This window comes from Sphaeramia orbicularis, chromosome 5 (assembly GCF_902148855.1).
Source record: "Sphaeramia orbicularis chromosome 5, fSphaOr1.1, whole genome shotgun sequence".
NCBI lineage: Eukaryota > Metazoa > Chordata > Actinopteri > Kurtiformes > Apogonidae > Sphaeramia > Sphaeramia orbicularis.
In genome coordinates, this window is record NC_043961.1 from 8,071,109 (window position 1) to 8,089,964 (window position 18,856).

Consider the following 18,856-nt stretch of genomic DNA (forward strand, 5'->3'; position numbering starts at 1 on the left):
CACAGTCTCAGAATTCGCAAACGTCCCCATGCACTTGGGTGCTGTAAAGGGAGGGGGGTAAACATGATAAATTCATGGGGTGCAGCATTTGTCGGGGGGACATAGAGCAGTGGAGGGGGGTCCAATGGATACAGGTTAGAAGGTGTGAAAGTTTTGTGTAAGATCTGCTGAATAATAGAGGAATAGAACCAGGAGTTGGATGTTGAAAGTATGTAAAGTCTGACTTTCGTTTCACACAAGCGTCAGTTGTGTTAGTTATGGACCGCTCCGACAAAAAAAAAAAAAAAAAAAAAAAAAAAAAAAAAAAAAAAAAAAGGTGGCCTACAGTTCACCAGTTTGACCAGTTTACTTATTAAGGTGCATGTGATTGGATGGTGGGAGGAAGCCGGACTACCATGACAGAACCCAGGCAGAGATGACAGAATATGCAAAGTCCACACAGAAACCTCCACACCTTCTTACTGTGAGGCACTAATACCAACCACTGCATTACCCCCCACCCCCACCCCCCCACTGAAATGTCACATTAATATTAACATGCTATGTTGTAAAAATTACAGGCACCATCAGAAGTGGAAGTGAAGAACTGATGCCATGTGTCCAAGCAGCCCAGTGTCTGGACAAACAGACGGTGTTTTCTCCTGCGCTTTTGCCTTTGATCCAAATGGAAACTCCAGTTCAGGTTCACTGTGAAGGATTAGGTTTGAAAACTACAGCCACAGTGGAGAATGTGGAAAACGGCATTTTTAGTTTGAGTTTTATCCAGAATATCTCATTCATGTCATTTTGCACCTTCATCACAAAGACCATAACATCTATCTATCTATCTATCTATCTATCTATCTATCTATCTATCTATCTATCTATCTATCTATCTATCTATCTATCTATCTATCTATCTATCTATCTATCTATCTATCTATCTATCTATCTATCTATCTCTCTGTCTATCTCTCTGTCTCTCTCTCTGTCTCTCTCCCTCTCTCTCTATCCATCCATCCATCCATCTCTCTCTCTCTCTCTCTCTCTCTCTCTCTACTCTATCATCTCATCGCTCATCTCCTCTCCCTATCATCATCACTCATCATCTCTCGCCTCTCTCCTCTCTCTCATCTCTCATTCACTCTCCATCTCTCTTTCTCTCTCTCTATCATCTATCCATCATCTCTCTCTCTCTCTATCTATCTATCTATCTATCTATCTATCTATCTATCTATCTATCTATCTATCTATCTATCTATCTATCTATCTATCTATCTATCTATCTCTGTCTCTCTCTCTTTCCCTCTCCCTCTCTCTCTCTATCCATCCATCCATCTCTCTCTCTCTCTCTCTATCATCTATCCATCCTCTCTCTCTCTCTCTCTCTCTCTCTATCTATCTATCTATCTATCTATCTATCTATCTATCTATCTATCTATCTATCTATCTATCTATCTATCTATCTATCTATCTATCTATCTCTGTCTCTCTCTCTACTTCTCTCTCTCTCTCTCTCAATCCATCCCCTCTCCCTCTCTCTCTCTATCCATCCATCCATCTCTCTCTCTCTCTCTATCATCTATCCATCCATCTCTCTCTCTCTATCTATCATCTCTTTCTCTCTCTCTCTCTCTCTCTCTCTCTCTCATCTATCCATCCATCTCTCTCTCTCTCTCTATCATCTCTCTCTCTCTCTCTGTCTGTCTGTCTGTCTGTCTATCTATCTATCTATGTATCCATCTCTCTCTCTGTCTCTCTCTCTCTCTCCATCCATCCATCCACCCATCTCTCTCTCTCTATCATCTATCTATCCATCTCTGTCTCTATCCATCTCTCTCTCTCTCTATCTATCTCTCTCTCTCCCTCTCTCCGTCCGTCCGTCCGTCCGTCCGTCCGTCCGTCCATCTATCTATCTATCTATCTATCTATCTATCTATCTATCTATCTATCTATCTATCTATCTATCTATCTATCTATCTATCTATTTTTCCTAACCCTAAGCCCACAATTAGTAAAATTCCAAATAGAGCTATTAGAATAATTAATAAAGTAGGATATTTTGAAGGAACTAATAATGATTCTAATTTCAAAGGTCTTTATATTTGTGAATGGACTAAAGTGAGGACAAATGTGAAGTCTAGATGTATTTGGGTTGTGGGTTTGAGATTATGGGATGGACTTGATGATGAATTGAAGTTGTTTATTTCTTTGACAAAATGTAAAAAATGCTTTCGGTACAAAATCCTTCAACACCCCCCCCCCCCACCCCCCCAACCCCCGCTCCGACAAATCAGTATCAGTAGCTTTCATGGGGCCCACACTAGCTAGCGGGACCCAATAATGAGTTAAAGGCAGAGGACAAATTTGGGTTTAGTGCATGTTTACGTGCGTGAACCTACTGACAAAATAAAGATTCTTCTGTTCTTCTTTCTCTGATTTGCAGTGAATTCCACTTCCTGTAGGATGGAGTCAAATCAAATTCAAATTCATTCATTGAATTGAATTAAACTGTGAATTATGTCCAACCCTGTTTCTGTGCATCTTGACTGGGTGTTTTATTGGATTTGTGATTGGCCTGAACCAGCCTTGACCTCAGATGGAAATGGGCCGTCCATCAGCAATACATCTGACAGACGGACACATTTCACCTCCTGGCTCAGTTTCAGTCAGAGCTGGCATCACTGGGACATAAATAAAGCTTTAAAAAACAGCAGGTTTGTGTTGGCTCGGCTGTTTAACGCTAGTGGAGTTGAAAAAGTGCATGTGAGGAGAGCTCATAAACTATAATGTATTAGTTCAGAGAAATGAGGCGCTGAATGTCAGACTAGATGATGAAGCAAATGGGTCTATTATGAGGACGGAGATAAAAGAAAAAAAGCGAATGGAGTCAAAGCGCTGCCCCTCTCTGAGCCCCCCCGGTGTTCACGTCTCTTACCAGTGGGAAGGCGTGGGATATTTTGCCGTCTGGGGGGAGTTTGGCTCCGAACCCGTAGGCTGGGAAGAGTTTGTCGCTGTCGTAGTCCTGGATGATCTCGCCCACCGCCTTCAGCGCCATGGCGTAGGCGTTCATCTGGTACGGACTCATGTAGTGCAGAGAGGTGGGCTGGGAGGGGTTACCTGTGGACAGGAGCACACGTCCAACACGTACACAACTTATTTATTTATTTATTTATTTATTTAGCAGGGACAGTACACATTAATGAACATTTCGAAAATGTGCCAGTATTAGCAAAAAACACACTGCTGACACCGACACTGCTCCAACCCCAACACCTTTAAATCCCTTTTAAAAACTCATTTATTGAAGATTGCTTTTAATGTCTAATGTTTAACTGTTTTATATTTATATGCCTGCCTTTTGCACCTGTTTTTAATCTGTTTGGTTTCTGTTTTTATCTGCTGCATGTAAAGTGTCTTTGAGTTCTATGAAAAGCGCTATACAAATAAAATGTATTATTATTATTATTATTATTATTATTATTATTATTATTATTATTATTATTATTATTATTATTATTATTAAAAAAGCTATTTTTCAACTGTTGTCCCTGGGTAAGATGTAAAATACCAGCACTCATAAAATTAGAAACATTCAAAAAAATTAAGGCCACACCCACACATTCCATAGCATTACTTCACACCAACGTTCTAATAGTTTTGGATTTTTCATTATAGTTTAATTTAATTTAGTTTTGACTTTTTTTCTCTAATTCAGTTAGTTTTAATGCGTTTTTAGAGCAGGTTTGCTAGTTTTTATTAGTTTTCTTTTTCTTTCTGAATGCTTAGTTTTAGTTTAGTTTTAGTTTTTTTCATATCTTTTCTCTTCTTCTCCGTCGTATTCAAATAAATCCCAAACAGAACTCTACTGCTTTCTCCCAACTTTAGTCTCCATGTTTCCAGGTAGAGTGGGGACCAGAAGACGACTCTAGATGACAAGTGACAAAACGAGACGGATCGTGAAGTGCCGGCAGCTAAAATTGCATGAGCAAAAATAAATAAATAAATAAATAAATTTCATATCAATCCAACAAAGATGAAAATGAAGGGAATTTTATCAATAATTTTTATACGTTTTAGTTAGTTTTGTAAACACACAATACAGTTTCAGTTAGTTATTGTTTTTTTCTTTAAATTATAGTTTTTATTCATTTCAGTTAAGGAAATTTTTTTTCAATTCTAGTTTTTGTCATTTCGTTAGTTTTTGCTAACGATAATAACTTTGGTTCACACACACATTACATAGCATTAGTCTGCATACACAGTATACACAGTGAACCTTTAAGTCAGTGGTTTCCAACCTTTTTTGGCTCCTGACCCCATTTTAACATCACAAATTTCTGGCGACCCCAGACATTCAAAACAGAGACATTTCTTTGCTAAAATTAATTTGTTTTTGATCATGTAATAGTTTGCTATACTATGTTGCAAATAAACGTTAATTTTAGAGGACATTTAGTCTATATAATGTATATTATTCTGGACAGAGGCAGTAAAGCCAGGTGTAGATTACTGCACAAAGGGAGAATTGGATTTTCCTTGGTCAGGATATGTACAGTCAGTCCAGCTTGGATTTCCAAGGCTGACAATTAATACTGAACAAACAAGAACTCAAACTCTGAATTATGAAAGAGCTGCAGCATCTGAAACTGACCACAATGAACATTTGACAGACAAACAGAACCGCAGTGCTGCAGTTTCAGCTTCAGAGTTTGTCATGTCTTTTATGGATTGTGGATGTCTCTCTCAACTCACAATATATTTTTTATTAGTAAGTGTTTTGTTTTTTGTTTTTTTTTTCTTGTATCAATTACTAGAAATTTCAGGCGACCCCATTTGAATTCCAGGGGATTCCATGTGAGATCCCAACCCCAAGGTTGAAAAACACTGCTTTAAGTATTAGTACAAACACCTAGAAAGACACTGGAGTATGGGCAGGTGGTCATGCAGTGCAAAACAGAGAACACTTGATTCTAATTAAAATGAATATGAAATATTTACCTGGTTGCAAGTGATACTTACTAAATAAATAAATAAAAGCTATATACCATACTATCAAGAACAAGTATGAGAACAGACGACTACTATCTATAGAAGGGTGTCAAACATACGGCCCACAGCCCAAAACCAGCTCAGGAAAGGTTCCAGTAAAATATGGAAATAAATTATTTTGAGGCCATAAAGAGATAAAGAAGATTTAACTAGAAAACGACCCAAAAATGAAGGCAGGGATAAAAAAAATTAACGATGGAAAAATATAATAAATACAGACCAAAAAAAAGTTACAGAAATTGAAATGTTCAAGTGAATATTTAGGGTTTTTAACACAAAATTAAACTAAAATGATTAGAAATGACAATACAAGTAACCATTTCTATCACATTTTACAGATAACTTTGTTGAAAATGCCTTTCAATTTTTTTTTTTTTTTTTTTTTTTTGGATCATGTATTGGCACATGATTGAAGTCATCAAGCCATTTTTATGTTTCTGTATATATTATTAACCTCCTAAGACACAGCTATGGGTTTTCTGTCCATATTTGTGGGCAAGAGTTGCACAACTTTACACACACAAAAAAAAAAAACAAAAAAACAAACAAAAAAAAAAAAAAACAGAAAAGAAAGCTGTCTACCACAAAGGACATTCCATAAAAATTTTAAAAACTGCATCTGAAAAAACTGTTGCATCATGATGTTTCCAATATAGGCACTTATTTAATAAAAAACAAAAAAAAGCTTGCACTTTGCTGACATTTCCTGGGTCTTAGGAGGTTAAATATGGCAAAGTTGGTCCTCCATACATTTCTAGGTACGTTATAGATGTTCACAATCAATGGGGAATCTCAGTTTATTTCCAGACCAGATTCATGCACATAAACATAACAGAGTCTTACCGTTGGATGCTGTGAAGTCGATGGCCACGGTGAAATTGAGTTGTGTCCTGGTGGGAGACGCATCACATCAGTATCAGTCAAAACAGAGACGCTGGGACTGTGCCAGTGTGTCCAGATGGGATCCCATTTACAGCTGTTCAGGCTACACTCAGAAACTCATCAACGGCTCACCGCTGCTGCTTATAAAGCACAAGGCAGGGGATCGGCAGCACCGTCCACACACCGACGTCCACACATGACAACAGACAGGGTTTCAGCAGAATTAAAGAGCTCACATCTACTTTAGTACCATGTCCTTCATCCAAACTGTGGGTTATTGTTCATGTGTTTCTACCAAATCTAATCATAGAGGGAGAAACCTGACGATAGCAAGAAAGTTCACTACAAACGTTTAAAACTCTGGCATAATGTGAGTAAAGAGAGAGGTTATGATGAGTCCAAAAATGGGTCCTGTCTGTTGTAACCCTTAAAGACCCAAATGTCTGCTTTTAACCCATAAAGACCCAAACATCCACCTTTAACCCTTAAAGACCCAAACGTCTGCTTTTAACCTTTAAAGACTCAAACATCCACCTTTAACCCTTAAAGACCCAAACGTCTGCCTTTAACCCATAAAGACCCAAACATCCACCTTTAACCCTTAAAGACCCAAACGTCTGCTTTTAACCTTTAAAGACTCAAACATCCACCTTTAACCCTTAAAGACCCAAACGTCTGCTTTTAACCTTTAAAGACTCAAACATCCACCTTTAACCCTTAAAGACCCAAACGTCTGCTTTTAACCCATAAAGACCCAAACATCCACCTTTAACCCTTAAAGACCCAAACATCCACCTTTAACCCTTAAAGACCCAAACATCCACCTTTAACCCTTAAAGACCCAAACGTCTGCCTTTAACCCATAAAGATCCAAACATCCACCTTTAACCCTTAAAGACCCAAACGTCTGCTTTTAACCTTTAAAGACCCAGACATCCACCTTTAACCCTTAAAGACCCAAACGTCTGCTTTTAACCTTTAAAGACCCAAACATCCACCTTTAACCCTTAAAGACCCAAACGTCTGCCTTTAACCCATAAAGACCCAAATGTTCACCTTTAACCCTTAAAGACCCAAACATCCACCTTTAACCCTTAAAGACCCAAATATCCACCTTTAACCCATAAAGACCCAAACGTCCACCTTTAACCCTTAAAGACCCAAACGTCCACCTTTAACCTAAACCATCTACTGATCTAAACTGTTTAATACCTGTTGATCCACTAATCCTATCAATCCATGTCAATAATTGGTGTAAAATACAGTTCTTCATCTTTTCATGGTCATCAGATATGACCCATTTGGACATTCAGAGACTCCGTAGTTACCATGAAAACACCGTCATCTTCTAAAACATTGATTCACCAGTAAAACCCATGGAGTTGAATCAATGACAGTGGATGAACACACTGGTTTTTTTTTATTATATATGTTAAATAATAAATATAATGAACACAAAAATTAAAAAATAATAAGTTACATGAAAAAATATGCAAAAATGACTGAAATTACGTTAAAATAAAAATAAAATAAGCAAGAAAACAGATAAAGTGCTTGATAAAATGAACAAAATAATAATAATAATAATAATAATAATAATAATAATAATAATAATAATAATAATAATAATAATAAATGGACACAAATAATAAACAACATGAACAAAATTAGCCACAAACTGAATGAAAATTAAGAAAAAATAATAATAAACTCATGGAGTTGGATCAATGACAGTGGATGGACACACTGTTTTTTTTTTAAATTATATATGTTAAATAACAAATATAATGAACACAAAAATTACAAAATAATAAGTTACATGAAAAAATATGCAAAAAATGACTGAAATTATGTTAAAATAAAAATTAAATACGCAAGAAAACAGATAAAGTGTTTGATAATATGAACAAAATAATATTATTAATAATAATAATAATAATAATAATAATAATAATAATAATAATAATAATAATAATAATAATAATAATAATAATAAATGGACAAAAATAATAAGCAACATGAAGAAAATAAGCCACAAACTGAATGAAAATTAACTGAATAAATAAATAAATAAACCAACCAACCCATGGAGTTAGATCAATGACAGTGGATGGACACACTGGGTTTCTGGTCAGTTAATGATATATTTGAAGGGAAAAACTCACTTTCTGCAGTTTTCTCCATTTTTTATATAAAAACCCTCAACTTTCATCTCGGTTTTTATCAATATTTTTTATGATCGGTGAATTAAATAAAGGAAAATACCTGATTTGTAATGATACAATGCAAAACACAGAGGTTAATAGTTTAATAAATGGTGATAAATCACTTGAGAAAGGTTCGATATAGAGAAAATGTAATTTGGGAACTGACATAAAAGTAGAGCTGGGTCTTAATGGGTTAAAATAAATAAATAAGTCAAAGTATTCTGTCACGTAAGAGGTGGTTGTACTGTGATGTGAATGTTTCTTACCCTCCTCGAATGAAGTCCACAAACGTATATTCTGATTCCACCTTGAAAGACAGCAGCGTCACCTTGGAGACGGAGAGAGGGAGTGATGGAGGAAAGAAGGAGGCGATGAAAGAGCAGAGGACAGAGGACGGAGACAGAGGATGACCCAGGGGTTGAAGGAGAACACCATCCGTTTACCGCTCTGACTCATGTCCACAGAACATGTGACAGATGCTGCTCAGACACAATCTGACTGGGCTTACCGTCCCCGAGTTGACGTATTTCTTCTTCTTGCCTTTCTTTTTAGGATTCAAAACCTTGGCCACGGGAGAGAAAACAGGGAATGAGTTTTCAGTCGTTCAGGATCTGGATATTTTACACCAGTGTGGAAAACAGGTTATTTTAAAAGCACCTGAATTCATAATATAAAAATAAATAAGAGTCATAAATAATAAATGACTCTGTCAAGGAGGAGGTAATGTTGTTCCAAGGTCCTGAGTTTGGATCACTGTTTGATTTTCTGGACACTTTCAGGAAAAGAATGTTTTGGGGAAAATCTATTTTCAGTTCAGTTCAGTTTTTTTTTTTTTTTTTTTTTTTTTTACCTCGTAGACGTTGAACTGGCTCTGGCCTCTGGACAGTTCTCTGTAGCTGGTGGTGAACTCTCCGATGAAGTCATGACTAGAATAAAGACAGGAACAGAAATAAATAAGAAGAAAGAGGAGGAGGAGGAGGAGGAGAGGAAGGAGAAGAAGAAGAAGAAAAAGAAGAAGGAGGAGGAGGAGAAGGAGAGGAAGGAAAAGAAGAAGAAGAAAAAGAAAAAGAAGGAGGAGGAGGAGGAGGAGGAGGAGGAGGAGGAGGAGAGGAAGGAGAAGGAGGAGAAGAAAAAGAAGAAGGAGGAGGAGGAAGAGGAGGAGAAGGAGAGAAAGGAGAAGAAGAAGAAGAAAAAGAAGAAGGAGAGGAAGGAGAAGAAGAAGAAGAAAAAGAAGAAGGAGAGGAAGGAGAAGAAGAAGGAGAAGAAAAAGAAGAAGAAGGAGGAGGAGGAGAAGGAGAAGGAGGAGAAGAAGAAGAAGAAAGAGGAGGAGGAGAAGAAGAAGGAGGAGGAGGAGAAGGGGAAGAAGAAGAAGAAGAAAGAGGAGGAGGAGAAAGAGAAGAAGGAGGAGAAGGGGAAGAAGAAGAAGAAGACAAAGAAAGAGGAGGAGGAGGAGGAGAAGAAGGAGAAGAAGAAGGAGGAGGAGGAGGAGAAGGGGAAGAAGAAGAAGAAAGAGGAGGAGTAGAAGGGGAAGAAGAAGAAGATGAAGAAAGAGGAGGAGGTAGAGGAGAAGAAGAAGAAGGAGAAGAAGGAGGAGGAGGAGGAGAAGGGGAAGAAGAATAAGAAGATGAAGAAAGAGGAGGAGGAGGAGAAGAAGAAGAAGGAGAAGAAGAAGGAGGAGGAGGAGGAGAAGGGGAAGAAGACGAAGAAGAAGAAGAAGAAGACAATAGTTGCACACACACACACGCTCAACAACTTATTTTTGGAGGGGGGGGGGGTGGGTGGGTGAACACAACAAGGACGACAGTGTTGAGGTTAGGGGGCTGTCACCTTGGAGCACTATAACCCCCCACCCCTGGTCACAATTTGTGTGTGTGTGTGTGTGTGTGTGTGGGGGGGGGGGGGGGGGGGGCGCAGCAGGAAGCTCATGATGATGTAAAGGGTGTTTGTTCAGAACAGGTTTAGTTACTACTGCTCTACATGTTAACCCCCAACATAAGTAACGCAGCTGAAGTGAAACTGAATGTGCTGCATCTGACTGTGACTGGGATGAGTGGACCAACAGGAACTAAAGAGTTCAGATCAGTAGATGGTTTAGGTTAAAGGGGGACATTTGGGTCTTTAAGGGTTAAAGGGGGACGTTTGGGTCTTTAAGGGTTAAGGGGGGACGTTTGGGTCTTTAAGGGTTAAAGGGGGACATTTGGGTCTTTAAGGGTTAAAGGGGGACGTTTGGGTCTTTAAGGGTTAAAGGGGGACGTTTGGGTCTTTAAGGGTTAAAGGGGGACGTTTGGGTCTTTAAGGGTTAAGGGGGGACGTTTGGGTCTTTAAGGGTTAAAGGGGGACATTTGGGTCTTTAAGGGTTAAAGGGGGACGTTTGGGTCTTTAAGGGTTAAAGGGGGACGTTTAGGTCTTTAAGGGTTAAAGGGGGACATTTGGGTCTTTAAGGGTTAAACTGCTGAAATCTATGCATTGAACATCTTTTTTTTTCTCCTTTTGAAAATCTGTGACTTGGCGTACAGATCCATCTACTACTGCGTATCATTTTTATGCAGAGTTCCCCTGGTGTTCGGTCACCGCATTGATTTGTGCTCATTTTAAAATATATGATTTCCTGCGAACACATTCATCTTAACAAAAGGGTTGAAGGAAAAGAAAGGCGAGTTCGACACATTCTTTTTCATCCGATGGAAAAAGAAATCTCCTCCAGCGTCATCAGACTGTTAAATATCAGCTCCCTGCATGCCCTCACATGGCTTGTGCATCTCAATATACCACCACCTGAAGCTGTGCGACTGCTGCTGCTGCTTCCTGTGTTCGGCTGGTATTTAGAGGGGATTCCTCAAGGAGCAAACAAGCCGTTCATCCCCCCACGGGCACAGAGGAAGATGAAATATAAAGCAGGGTGAAGAGAGGGAAGAAACGCACAGGAGAGGTTTAAGCAAAGACACAAGACCAGGGAGGAAAAACTAAGAAGAAATTCAGCTGTAGAATCCAGCAGGTGGTGACATTTGAACCCTTAAAGACCCAAAGGTCCACCTTTAACCCTTAAAGACCCAAAGGTCCACCTTTAACCCTTAAAGACCCAAAGGTCCACCTTTAACCCTTAAAGACCCAAACGTCCACCTTTAACCCTTAAAGACCCAAAGGTCCACCTTCAACCCTTAAAGACCCAAAGGTCCACCTTTAACCCTTAAAGACCCAAAGGTCCACCTTTAACCCTTAAAAACCCAAACAAACGTCCACCTTTAACCCTTAAAGACCCAAACGTCCACCTTCAACCCTTAAAGACCCAAACCTCCACCTTTAACCCATAAAGACCCAAACGTCCACCTTTAACCCTTAAAGACCCAAACGTCCACCTTCAACCCTTAAAGACCCAAACCTCCACCTTTAACCCATAAAGACCCAAACGTCCACCTTTAACCCTTAAAGACCCAAACGTCCACCTTTAACCCTTAAAGACCCACACATCCACCTTTAACCCTTAAAGACCCAAATGTCCACCTTTAACCCTTAAAGACCCAAACGTCCACCTTTAACCCTTAAAGACCCACACATCCACCTTTAACCCTTAAAGACCCAAATGTCCACCTTTAACCCTTAAAGACCCAAACGTCCACCTTTAACCCTTAAAGACCCACACATCCACCTTTAACCCTTAAAGACCCAAATGTCCACCTTTAACCCTTAAAGACCCAAACGTCCACCTTTAACCCTTAAAGACCCAAACATCCACCTTTAACCCTTAAAGTGGGCAGATTTTTTTTTTTTTTTTTTGTGCTTAATTCAAGATTTTTTGGCTTAATTCAAGATTTAGTTATTATTATTTTTTGTTTAGTTATGATTTTTTTTTTTTTTTTTACTTAATTTAATTTTTTTTTTTTTTTTTTTTTTTTTGCTTAATTCAAGATTTTTCGCTTAATTCAAGATTTTTTTTTTAAACTTAATTCAAGATTTTTTTTTTTAACTTAATTTTTTTTTTTTTTTACTTAATTCAAGATTTTTCATCTTAATTCAAGATTTTTTGGCTCAATTCAAGATTTATTTATTTATTATTACTTTTTGCTTAATTCACTTTTTTTTGGCTTAATTTAAGATTTTTTATTTATTTTTTGCTTAATTCAAGATTTTTTTGCTTAATTCAAGATTTTTTTTTTTTTTTTAACTTAATTCAAGATTTTTTTTTTTTTTTTAACTGAATTTTTTTTTACTTAATTCAAGATTTTTTGGCTTAATTCAAGCATTCATTTAGATTTGAGATCATACTGGTCTGGACGTGGAACCTGAACTAACACGGCTTCAACATCCTTGACTGTTAATGTCTTCAGTGTAATAGTTGCACTTGACAAATTCACCCCACTGGCCAGATTGGAACCTTTGGTGGACCAGTTTTGCCCATGGGCCACACGTTTGACTCTCCTGGTCTAAACTGTCCTGTCAACATGTGTCAGTAAAAGAAAACAGGAGCCAGTAAAGACAAAAAAAAAAAAGCTATTAACTGCAAAAACACAGAAGCCAGTACAAGACAGAAGGCTGAGACACTGTTCTGGAAACACACAGTACAACACTTTCCTTTCCTCGTGCAGATGATGTGATAGGAAACTGGAAATCAAGGACAGGGGATTTGTCAAAGCACCACCAGCAGAAATTTAAATGAATCTGAATGAAATGTATGAAAAGCAGCAGCACAAGACCACACAGCCTGACAGGCCCACAAGGTTTTCAATTAGGTCCTCAAATCTGCAAGAACAGCTCCTGCAGACATTTACTGTCGGGAGATGCTTTTCTGTTGGACATCTGCGCAAAACTTTACCGATATTTACTAAAAGTCAAAAAAAAAAAAATACAAGTGCGTAATATTGGATTTTCAATTAAATCACAAATGCGATATACCCTGAAGAAATTCACATAAATCACTGTAAGAAAATCCTCATGAACCTGAGAATATTACAAGCAAAGAGAGTGATCACTGTCATGGAAAAAAAATGAGCAAACCGAGTATTGTCTTTATGTTTACCACGTGAAAAATCACACACTTTAAAAGACAAACAAGACATTTCTGAAAAAGTGTGGGGCTGTTTCATTAATTAAAGGTGCCATATGTAGGATTGTGGCCAAAACTGGTACTGCAATCACATTCAAAATACTGTAGAGCCTGGTATCCTCTGCTCCTCCCCCCAGACTAAGGGTTGCCAGATCCAGCGTGAGCGTCTACTACTAGTGTTTTCATTAGTTCTTGCCACCACACCATAAATTTTATACAAAAAAAATCCTCACCAGACTTATTCTACATAAGTCTAATATATAATAGAATGGGAAAAACGTCCTGCTCACTCAAATGAAAGTTTGTGAAGATTCAGGAGATAGCAAAAAGGGAAATGAGCCTTAAATTTCACTTTTACTTCCGCGAAGTACAAGCGGCACCAATCGCTGTAACAGATCGCGCTAACCCTAACCCCCCCGACCACCCCCTGGCCGAACCACAGACACCGGACTACCAACCCCCCCCCCCCTTTTCAGATTACACACCGCTACATGAAGACGTCACTTCCACAGAAAACACTGAACTACAAGGACCTACGCTACCATGGCAAGCGATAAATCCTACACCGGTACCTGGTCTCTTCACCAGTCCTGGACCGGCAGACTCTTCACCAGAGCCAGGAGAGAGACTGCAGCCCGGCCCCAGAAGAAGACATCGCCAGTCTGGGACCGGGTGAGGAGACGGCGGGCCCAGCTCTCAGTGGTTCTTACTGACTCTTAGACTGAGGCAGAACCAGCATCGGTCTTCAAATTCTTCTCCTCTATCATCCGTCTCCATGTTTCTAAAGGAGGGGTCACCAATCCTAGTCCTCGAGGGCCAGAATCCTGCATGTTTTAGATTTATCCCTCTTCCAACACACCTGATTCAAATGCTAAGCCTATCATCAAGCTCTGCAGAAGCCTGATAATGACTGTCAGGTGTGCTGGAAGAGGGAAACATCTAAAACATGCAGGATACCGGCCCTCGAGGACCAGGATTGGTGACCCCTGTTCTAAAGCATCTCCTATACCAGGGGTCAGCAGCCCTGGTCCTAGAGAGCCACTATCCTGCATGTTTTAGATGTTTCCCTCTTCCAGCACACCTGACAGTCATTATCAGGCTTCTGCAGAGCTCGATAATAGGCTGATCATTTGAATCAGGTGTGTTGGAAGAGGGATACATCTAAAACATGCAGGATAGTGGCTCTCTAGGACCAGGGCTGCTGACCCCTGTCTGATACATACCCTTGTTTTGTTTCTCACTTTGTCACGACATATTTGGGAATAATAAGAGGCCTTTCAGGTTTATTAACGTCAGACATTTATGATCAGAAATGTTCCAGCTGCAGCTCAGTGGGAACTGGCAACCTGGATGCTGAAAGGCTACTGACTCTGTGATTGGCAGACAGGTGATGGGCGGAGCATCAGACCAAAACACACAATGACAACAGAAACATCATTGATCTACCGTGGTGGAGGTCTACGCTCTCCGAGTGCTTTTCTAGTTACATAAATTTTTCAAATCAGATTTTATATTTTTTGTGTTTTTTGTCCTTTTGTGTCGATAAAGTAGGTTAAAGTGAAAAAATAATAGGCAGATGAGACAGATGAAGTTGTGCTGAAAAAAACAGATACTAAACATGAGTATAAAAAACATTTCTGTATAAAGTATGTAAAGGCACAATCAGAAGTACTCAAAAACGGCCAAAATAGACTCAGACCCCTAAAGGTTAATCAGTCATAACCACCTCAGGAATCACATCTAGAGGTTTCTGAAAATCATCACGTACCCCCCCGGCGTCCCACAACTCCTACTTTGGGAACCCCTGCTCTATAGTAATCTATCTGGTACTAAATTCTAAAATGATTCAGTTTCCTGGTGTGTCCACATATACGCGCCATGTTTGTTTTAAAACTCTGCTTCTCTTGTAACGTCCGTCGACATCCAATTATTTTGTTCACATGACTAGTTGCGCAAAAAGGTCTTTCCCAGGGGTGTAAGAAAATATCGGTATCACAATATATCATGATATTTCACTTCACGATACTGTATCCATATTTAAAAGTACTGTATTGATATTTTTAGGTATTTATTCAAATGCAGACATGGCAGAAGTTCATTTTTGTTTTTTTTTGTTTTTCCAGCTCTTATTTCTATATTCACATGGGTATTTTGTTCTGTTGTTTGTTTACTACAAAAGTACTATTGTGATACTGCAGGTCATACATATAGTTTTTTGAAAATGATAACGCTGTTTTGTTAAATAATGGATAATTCAAGGATCCTAAAACCACTTTTTTTCTGTCTGAAAGAGGCAAATGTTTGTTTCTTATTGGGAATGCAAAAAAATAATGTTCTGATGTTGGATGAGTCACGGACTGAACACTACGTATTCTTTTCGCAACAGAATACAAACATTTAAGCAGGATCTTAAACTGTAATGTCTGCAAAATATTATTTATTTGTGTGTTTTTTTATACTGGTAAAGCTGCATGTTAAAACTTTATTTATCCAAATGCTGCACTATAAGTTTTTCCAGGAAATAATCTTTAAAAAAAAAAAAAAGAAACAAAACAAAAAATATTGCCTTGTTAACAGTATCGTGATATATCGCGATATATCGTATTTTGATCCTAGTATTGTGATTTGTATTGTATCGCCAGAGTCTTTCCATTGCAGTTTTGCATGATATACCAATTTTGCTACGCCCAAAAAACACCTCTTGCAAGTGCCAAAACTTTTCATTGTAAAACGAGTTTTGCCGAAATTATTGTTTTTCCATTCAAGGCAAATTTTTACGTACAAGTTATATTCACGCAATTTGAGGGTCAATGGAAAAGAGACTAGTGAAAGAGAAAAGTAGTGCCAGAGGTCGTGAACTCTGACCTCATGTCCACTCTGTTGAACCCCCACTTCTAACAAATACATTTGATTTACGGTCCAGAGCTCCAGCCATCCCTCTGCTCAAACATCCCATAATAAGACACACAGATGCCCTTCTGGGTCAGACAGAGCAAAGTGTGACATTTGAAGGATTCGACCGCAGAGCTGAAAATGAATAAAGCAAAGGAAAAAAACGACAAAAATAGACACAGAATCTGGAGTGAGAGAACGTACCTGCCGTCTCTGTCCCAGTCGTAAACGTCCACCTTCACCGTCCTGGACGGAGCGGAGACGAGGAGGTAGAGGTGAGATTCACACGGAGGACGAGTGTGATGTCGAGAAAGAGAAGAAGCAGCAGAAGCAGAAGAAGAAAGAAATATAGTGGGAAATCAGTCAGAAGGTTAACCCACAAAGACCCAAACATCCACCTTCAACCCTTAAAGACCCAAACGTCCACCTTTAACCCTTAAACACCCAAACATCCACATTTAACCCTTAAAGACCCAAACGTCCACCTTTAACCCACAAAGACCCAAACGTCCACCTTTAACCCTTAAAGACCCAAACATCCACCTTTAACCCTTAAAGACCCAAACATCCACCTTTAACGCTTAAAGACCCAAACGTCCACCTTTAACCCACAAAGACCCAAATGTCCACCTGTAACCCTTAAAGACCCAAACGTCCACCTTTAACCCATAAAGACCCAAACGTCCACCTTTAACCCTTAAAGACCCAAACATCCACCTGTAACCCTTAAAGACCCAAACGTCCACCTTTAACCCACAAAGACCCAAACGTCCACCTTTAACCCTTAAAGACCCAAACATCCACCTTTAACCCTTAAAGACCCAAACATCCACCTTTAACGCTTAAAGACCCAAACGTCCACCTTTAACCCACAAAGACCCAAATGTCCACCTGTAACCCTTAAAGACCCAAACGTCCACCTTTAACCCACAAAGACCCAAACCTCCAGCTTTAACCCACAAAGACCCAAACGTCCACCTTTAACCCTTAAAGACCCAAATATCCACCTGTAACCCTTAAAGACCCAAACGTCCACCTTTAACCCTTAAAGACCCAAATGTCCACCTTTAACCCTTAAAGACTCAAATATCCACCTGTAACCCTTAAAGACCCAAACGTCCACCTTTAACCCACAAAGACCCAAATGTCCACCTTTAACCCTTAAAGACCCAAACATCCACCTTTAACCCTTAAAGACCCAAACGTCCACCTTTAACCCTTAAAGACCCAAACGTCCACCTTTAACCCTTAAAGACCCAAACGTCCACCTTTAACCCTTAAAGACCCAAACGTCCACCTTTAACTCTTAAAGACCCAAACGTCCACCTTTAACCCTTAAAGACCCAAACGTCCACCTTTAACCCTTAAAGACCCAAACGTCCACCTTTAACCCTTAAAGACCCAAACGTCCACCTTTAACCCTTAAAGACCCAAACATCCACCTTTAACCCTTAAAGACCCAAACGTCCACCTTTAACCCTTAAAGACCCAAACGTCCACCTTTAACTCTTAAAGACCCAAACATCCACATTTAACCCTTAAACACCCAAACGTCCACCTGTAACCATTAAAGACCCAAACATCCACCTTTAACCCACAAAGACCCAAACGTCCACCTTTAACCCACAAAGACCCAAACATCCACCTTTAACCCATAAAGACCCAAACGTCCACCTTTAACCCTTAAAGACCCAAACATCCACATTTAACCCTTAAAGACCCAAACGTCCACCTTTAACCCACAAAGACCCAAACGTCCACCTTTAACCCTTAAAGACCCAAACATCCACCTTTAACCCTTAAAGACCCAAACATCCACCTTTAACGCTTAAAGACCCAAACGTCCACCTTTAACCCACAAAGACCCAAATGTCCACCTGTAACCCTTAAAGACCCAAACGTCCACCTTTAACCCATAAAGACCCAAACGTCCACCTTTAACCCTTAAAGACCCAAACATCCACCTGTAACCCTTAAAGACCCAAACGTCCACCTTTAACCCACAAAGACCCAAATGTCCACCTGTAACCCACAAAGACCCAAACATCCACCTTTAACCCATAAAGACCCAAACGTCCACCTTTAACCCTTAAAGACCCAAACATCCACCTGTAACCCTTAAAGACCCAAACGTCCACCTTTAACCCACAAAGACCCAAACGTCCACCTTTAACCCTTAAAGACCCAAACATCCACCTTTAACCCTTAAAGACCCAAACATCCACCTTTAACGCTTAAAGACCCAAAGTCCACCTTTAACCCACAAAGACCCAAATGTCCACCTGTAACCCTTAAAGACCCAAACGTCCACCTTTAACCCACAAAGACCCAAACCTCCAGCTTTAACCCACAAAGACCCAAACGTCCACCTTTAACCCTTAAAGACCCAAATATCCACCTGTAACCCTTAAAGACCCAAACGTCCACCTTTAACCCTTAAAGACCCAAATGTCCACCTTTAACCCTTAAAGACTCAAATATCCACCTGTAACCCTTAAAGACCCAAACGTCCACCTTTAACCCACAAAGACCCAAATGTCCACCTTTAACCCTTAAAGACCCAAACATCCACCTTTAACCCTTAAAGACCCAAACGTCCACCTTTAACCCTTAAAGACCCAAACGTCCACCTTTAACCCTTAAAGACCCAAACGTCCACCTTTAACCCTTAAAGACCCAAACGTCCACCTTTAACTCTTAAAGACCCAAACGTCCACCTTTAACCCTTAAAGACCCAAACGTCCACCTTTAACCCTTAAAGACCCAAACGTCCACCTTTAACCCTTAAAGACCCAAACATCCA

At 39.4% G+C, this 18,856-nt stretch overlaps 1 protein-coding gene across 1 annotated transcript in view; it reads right to left on the reverse strand.

The window, feature by feature from the left end:
• The window catches only part of LOC115419135 (copine-9-like), a 399,664-nt gene that overhangs the window by 62,872 nt on the left and 317,936 nt on the right, over positions 1-18,856 (reverse strand). Inside the window, exons 11-16 of the mRNA XM_030133771.1 lie at positions 16,258-16,299; positions 8,971-9,046; positions 8,629-8,682; positions 8,387-8,448; positions 5,875-5,921; positions 2,918-3,099 (exon numbers count right to left, since the gene is read on the reverse strand). Coding sequence (XP_029989631.1) covers positions 2,918-3,099; positions 5,875-5,921; positions 8,387-8,448; positions 8,629-8,682; positions 8,971-9,046; positions 16,258-16,299 — 463 coding nt within the window. The remainder of the gene's footprint in view (positions 1-2,917; positions 3,100-5,874; positions 5,922-8,386; positions 8,449-8,628; positions 8,683-8,970; positions 9,047-16,257; positions 16,300-18,856) is intronic.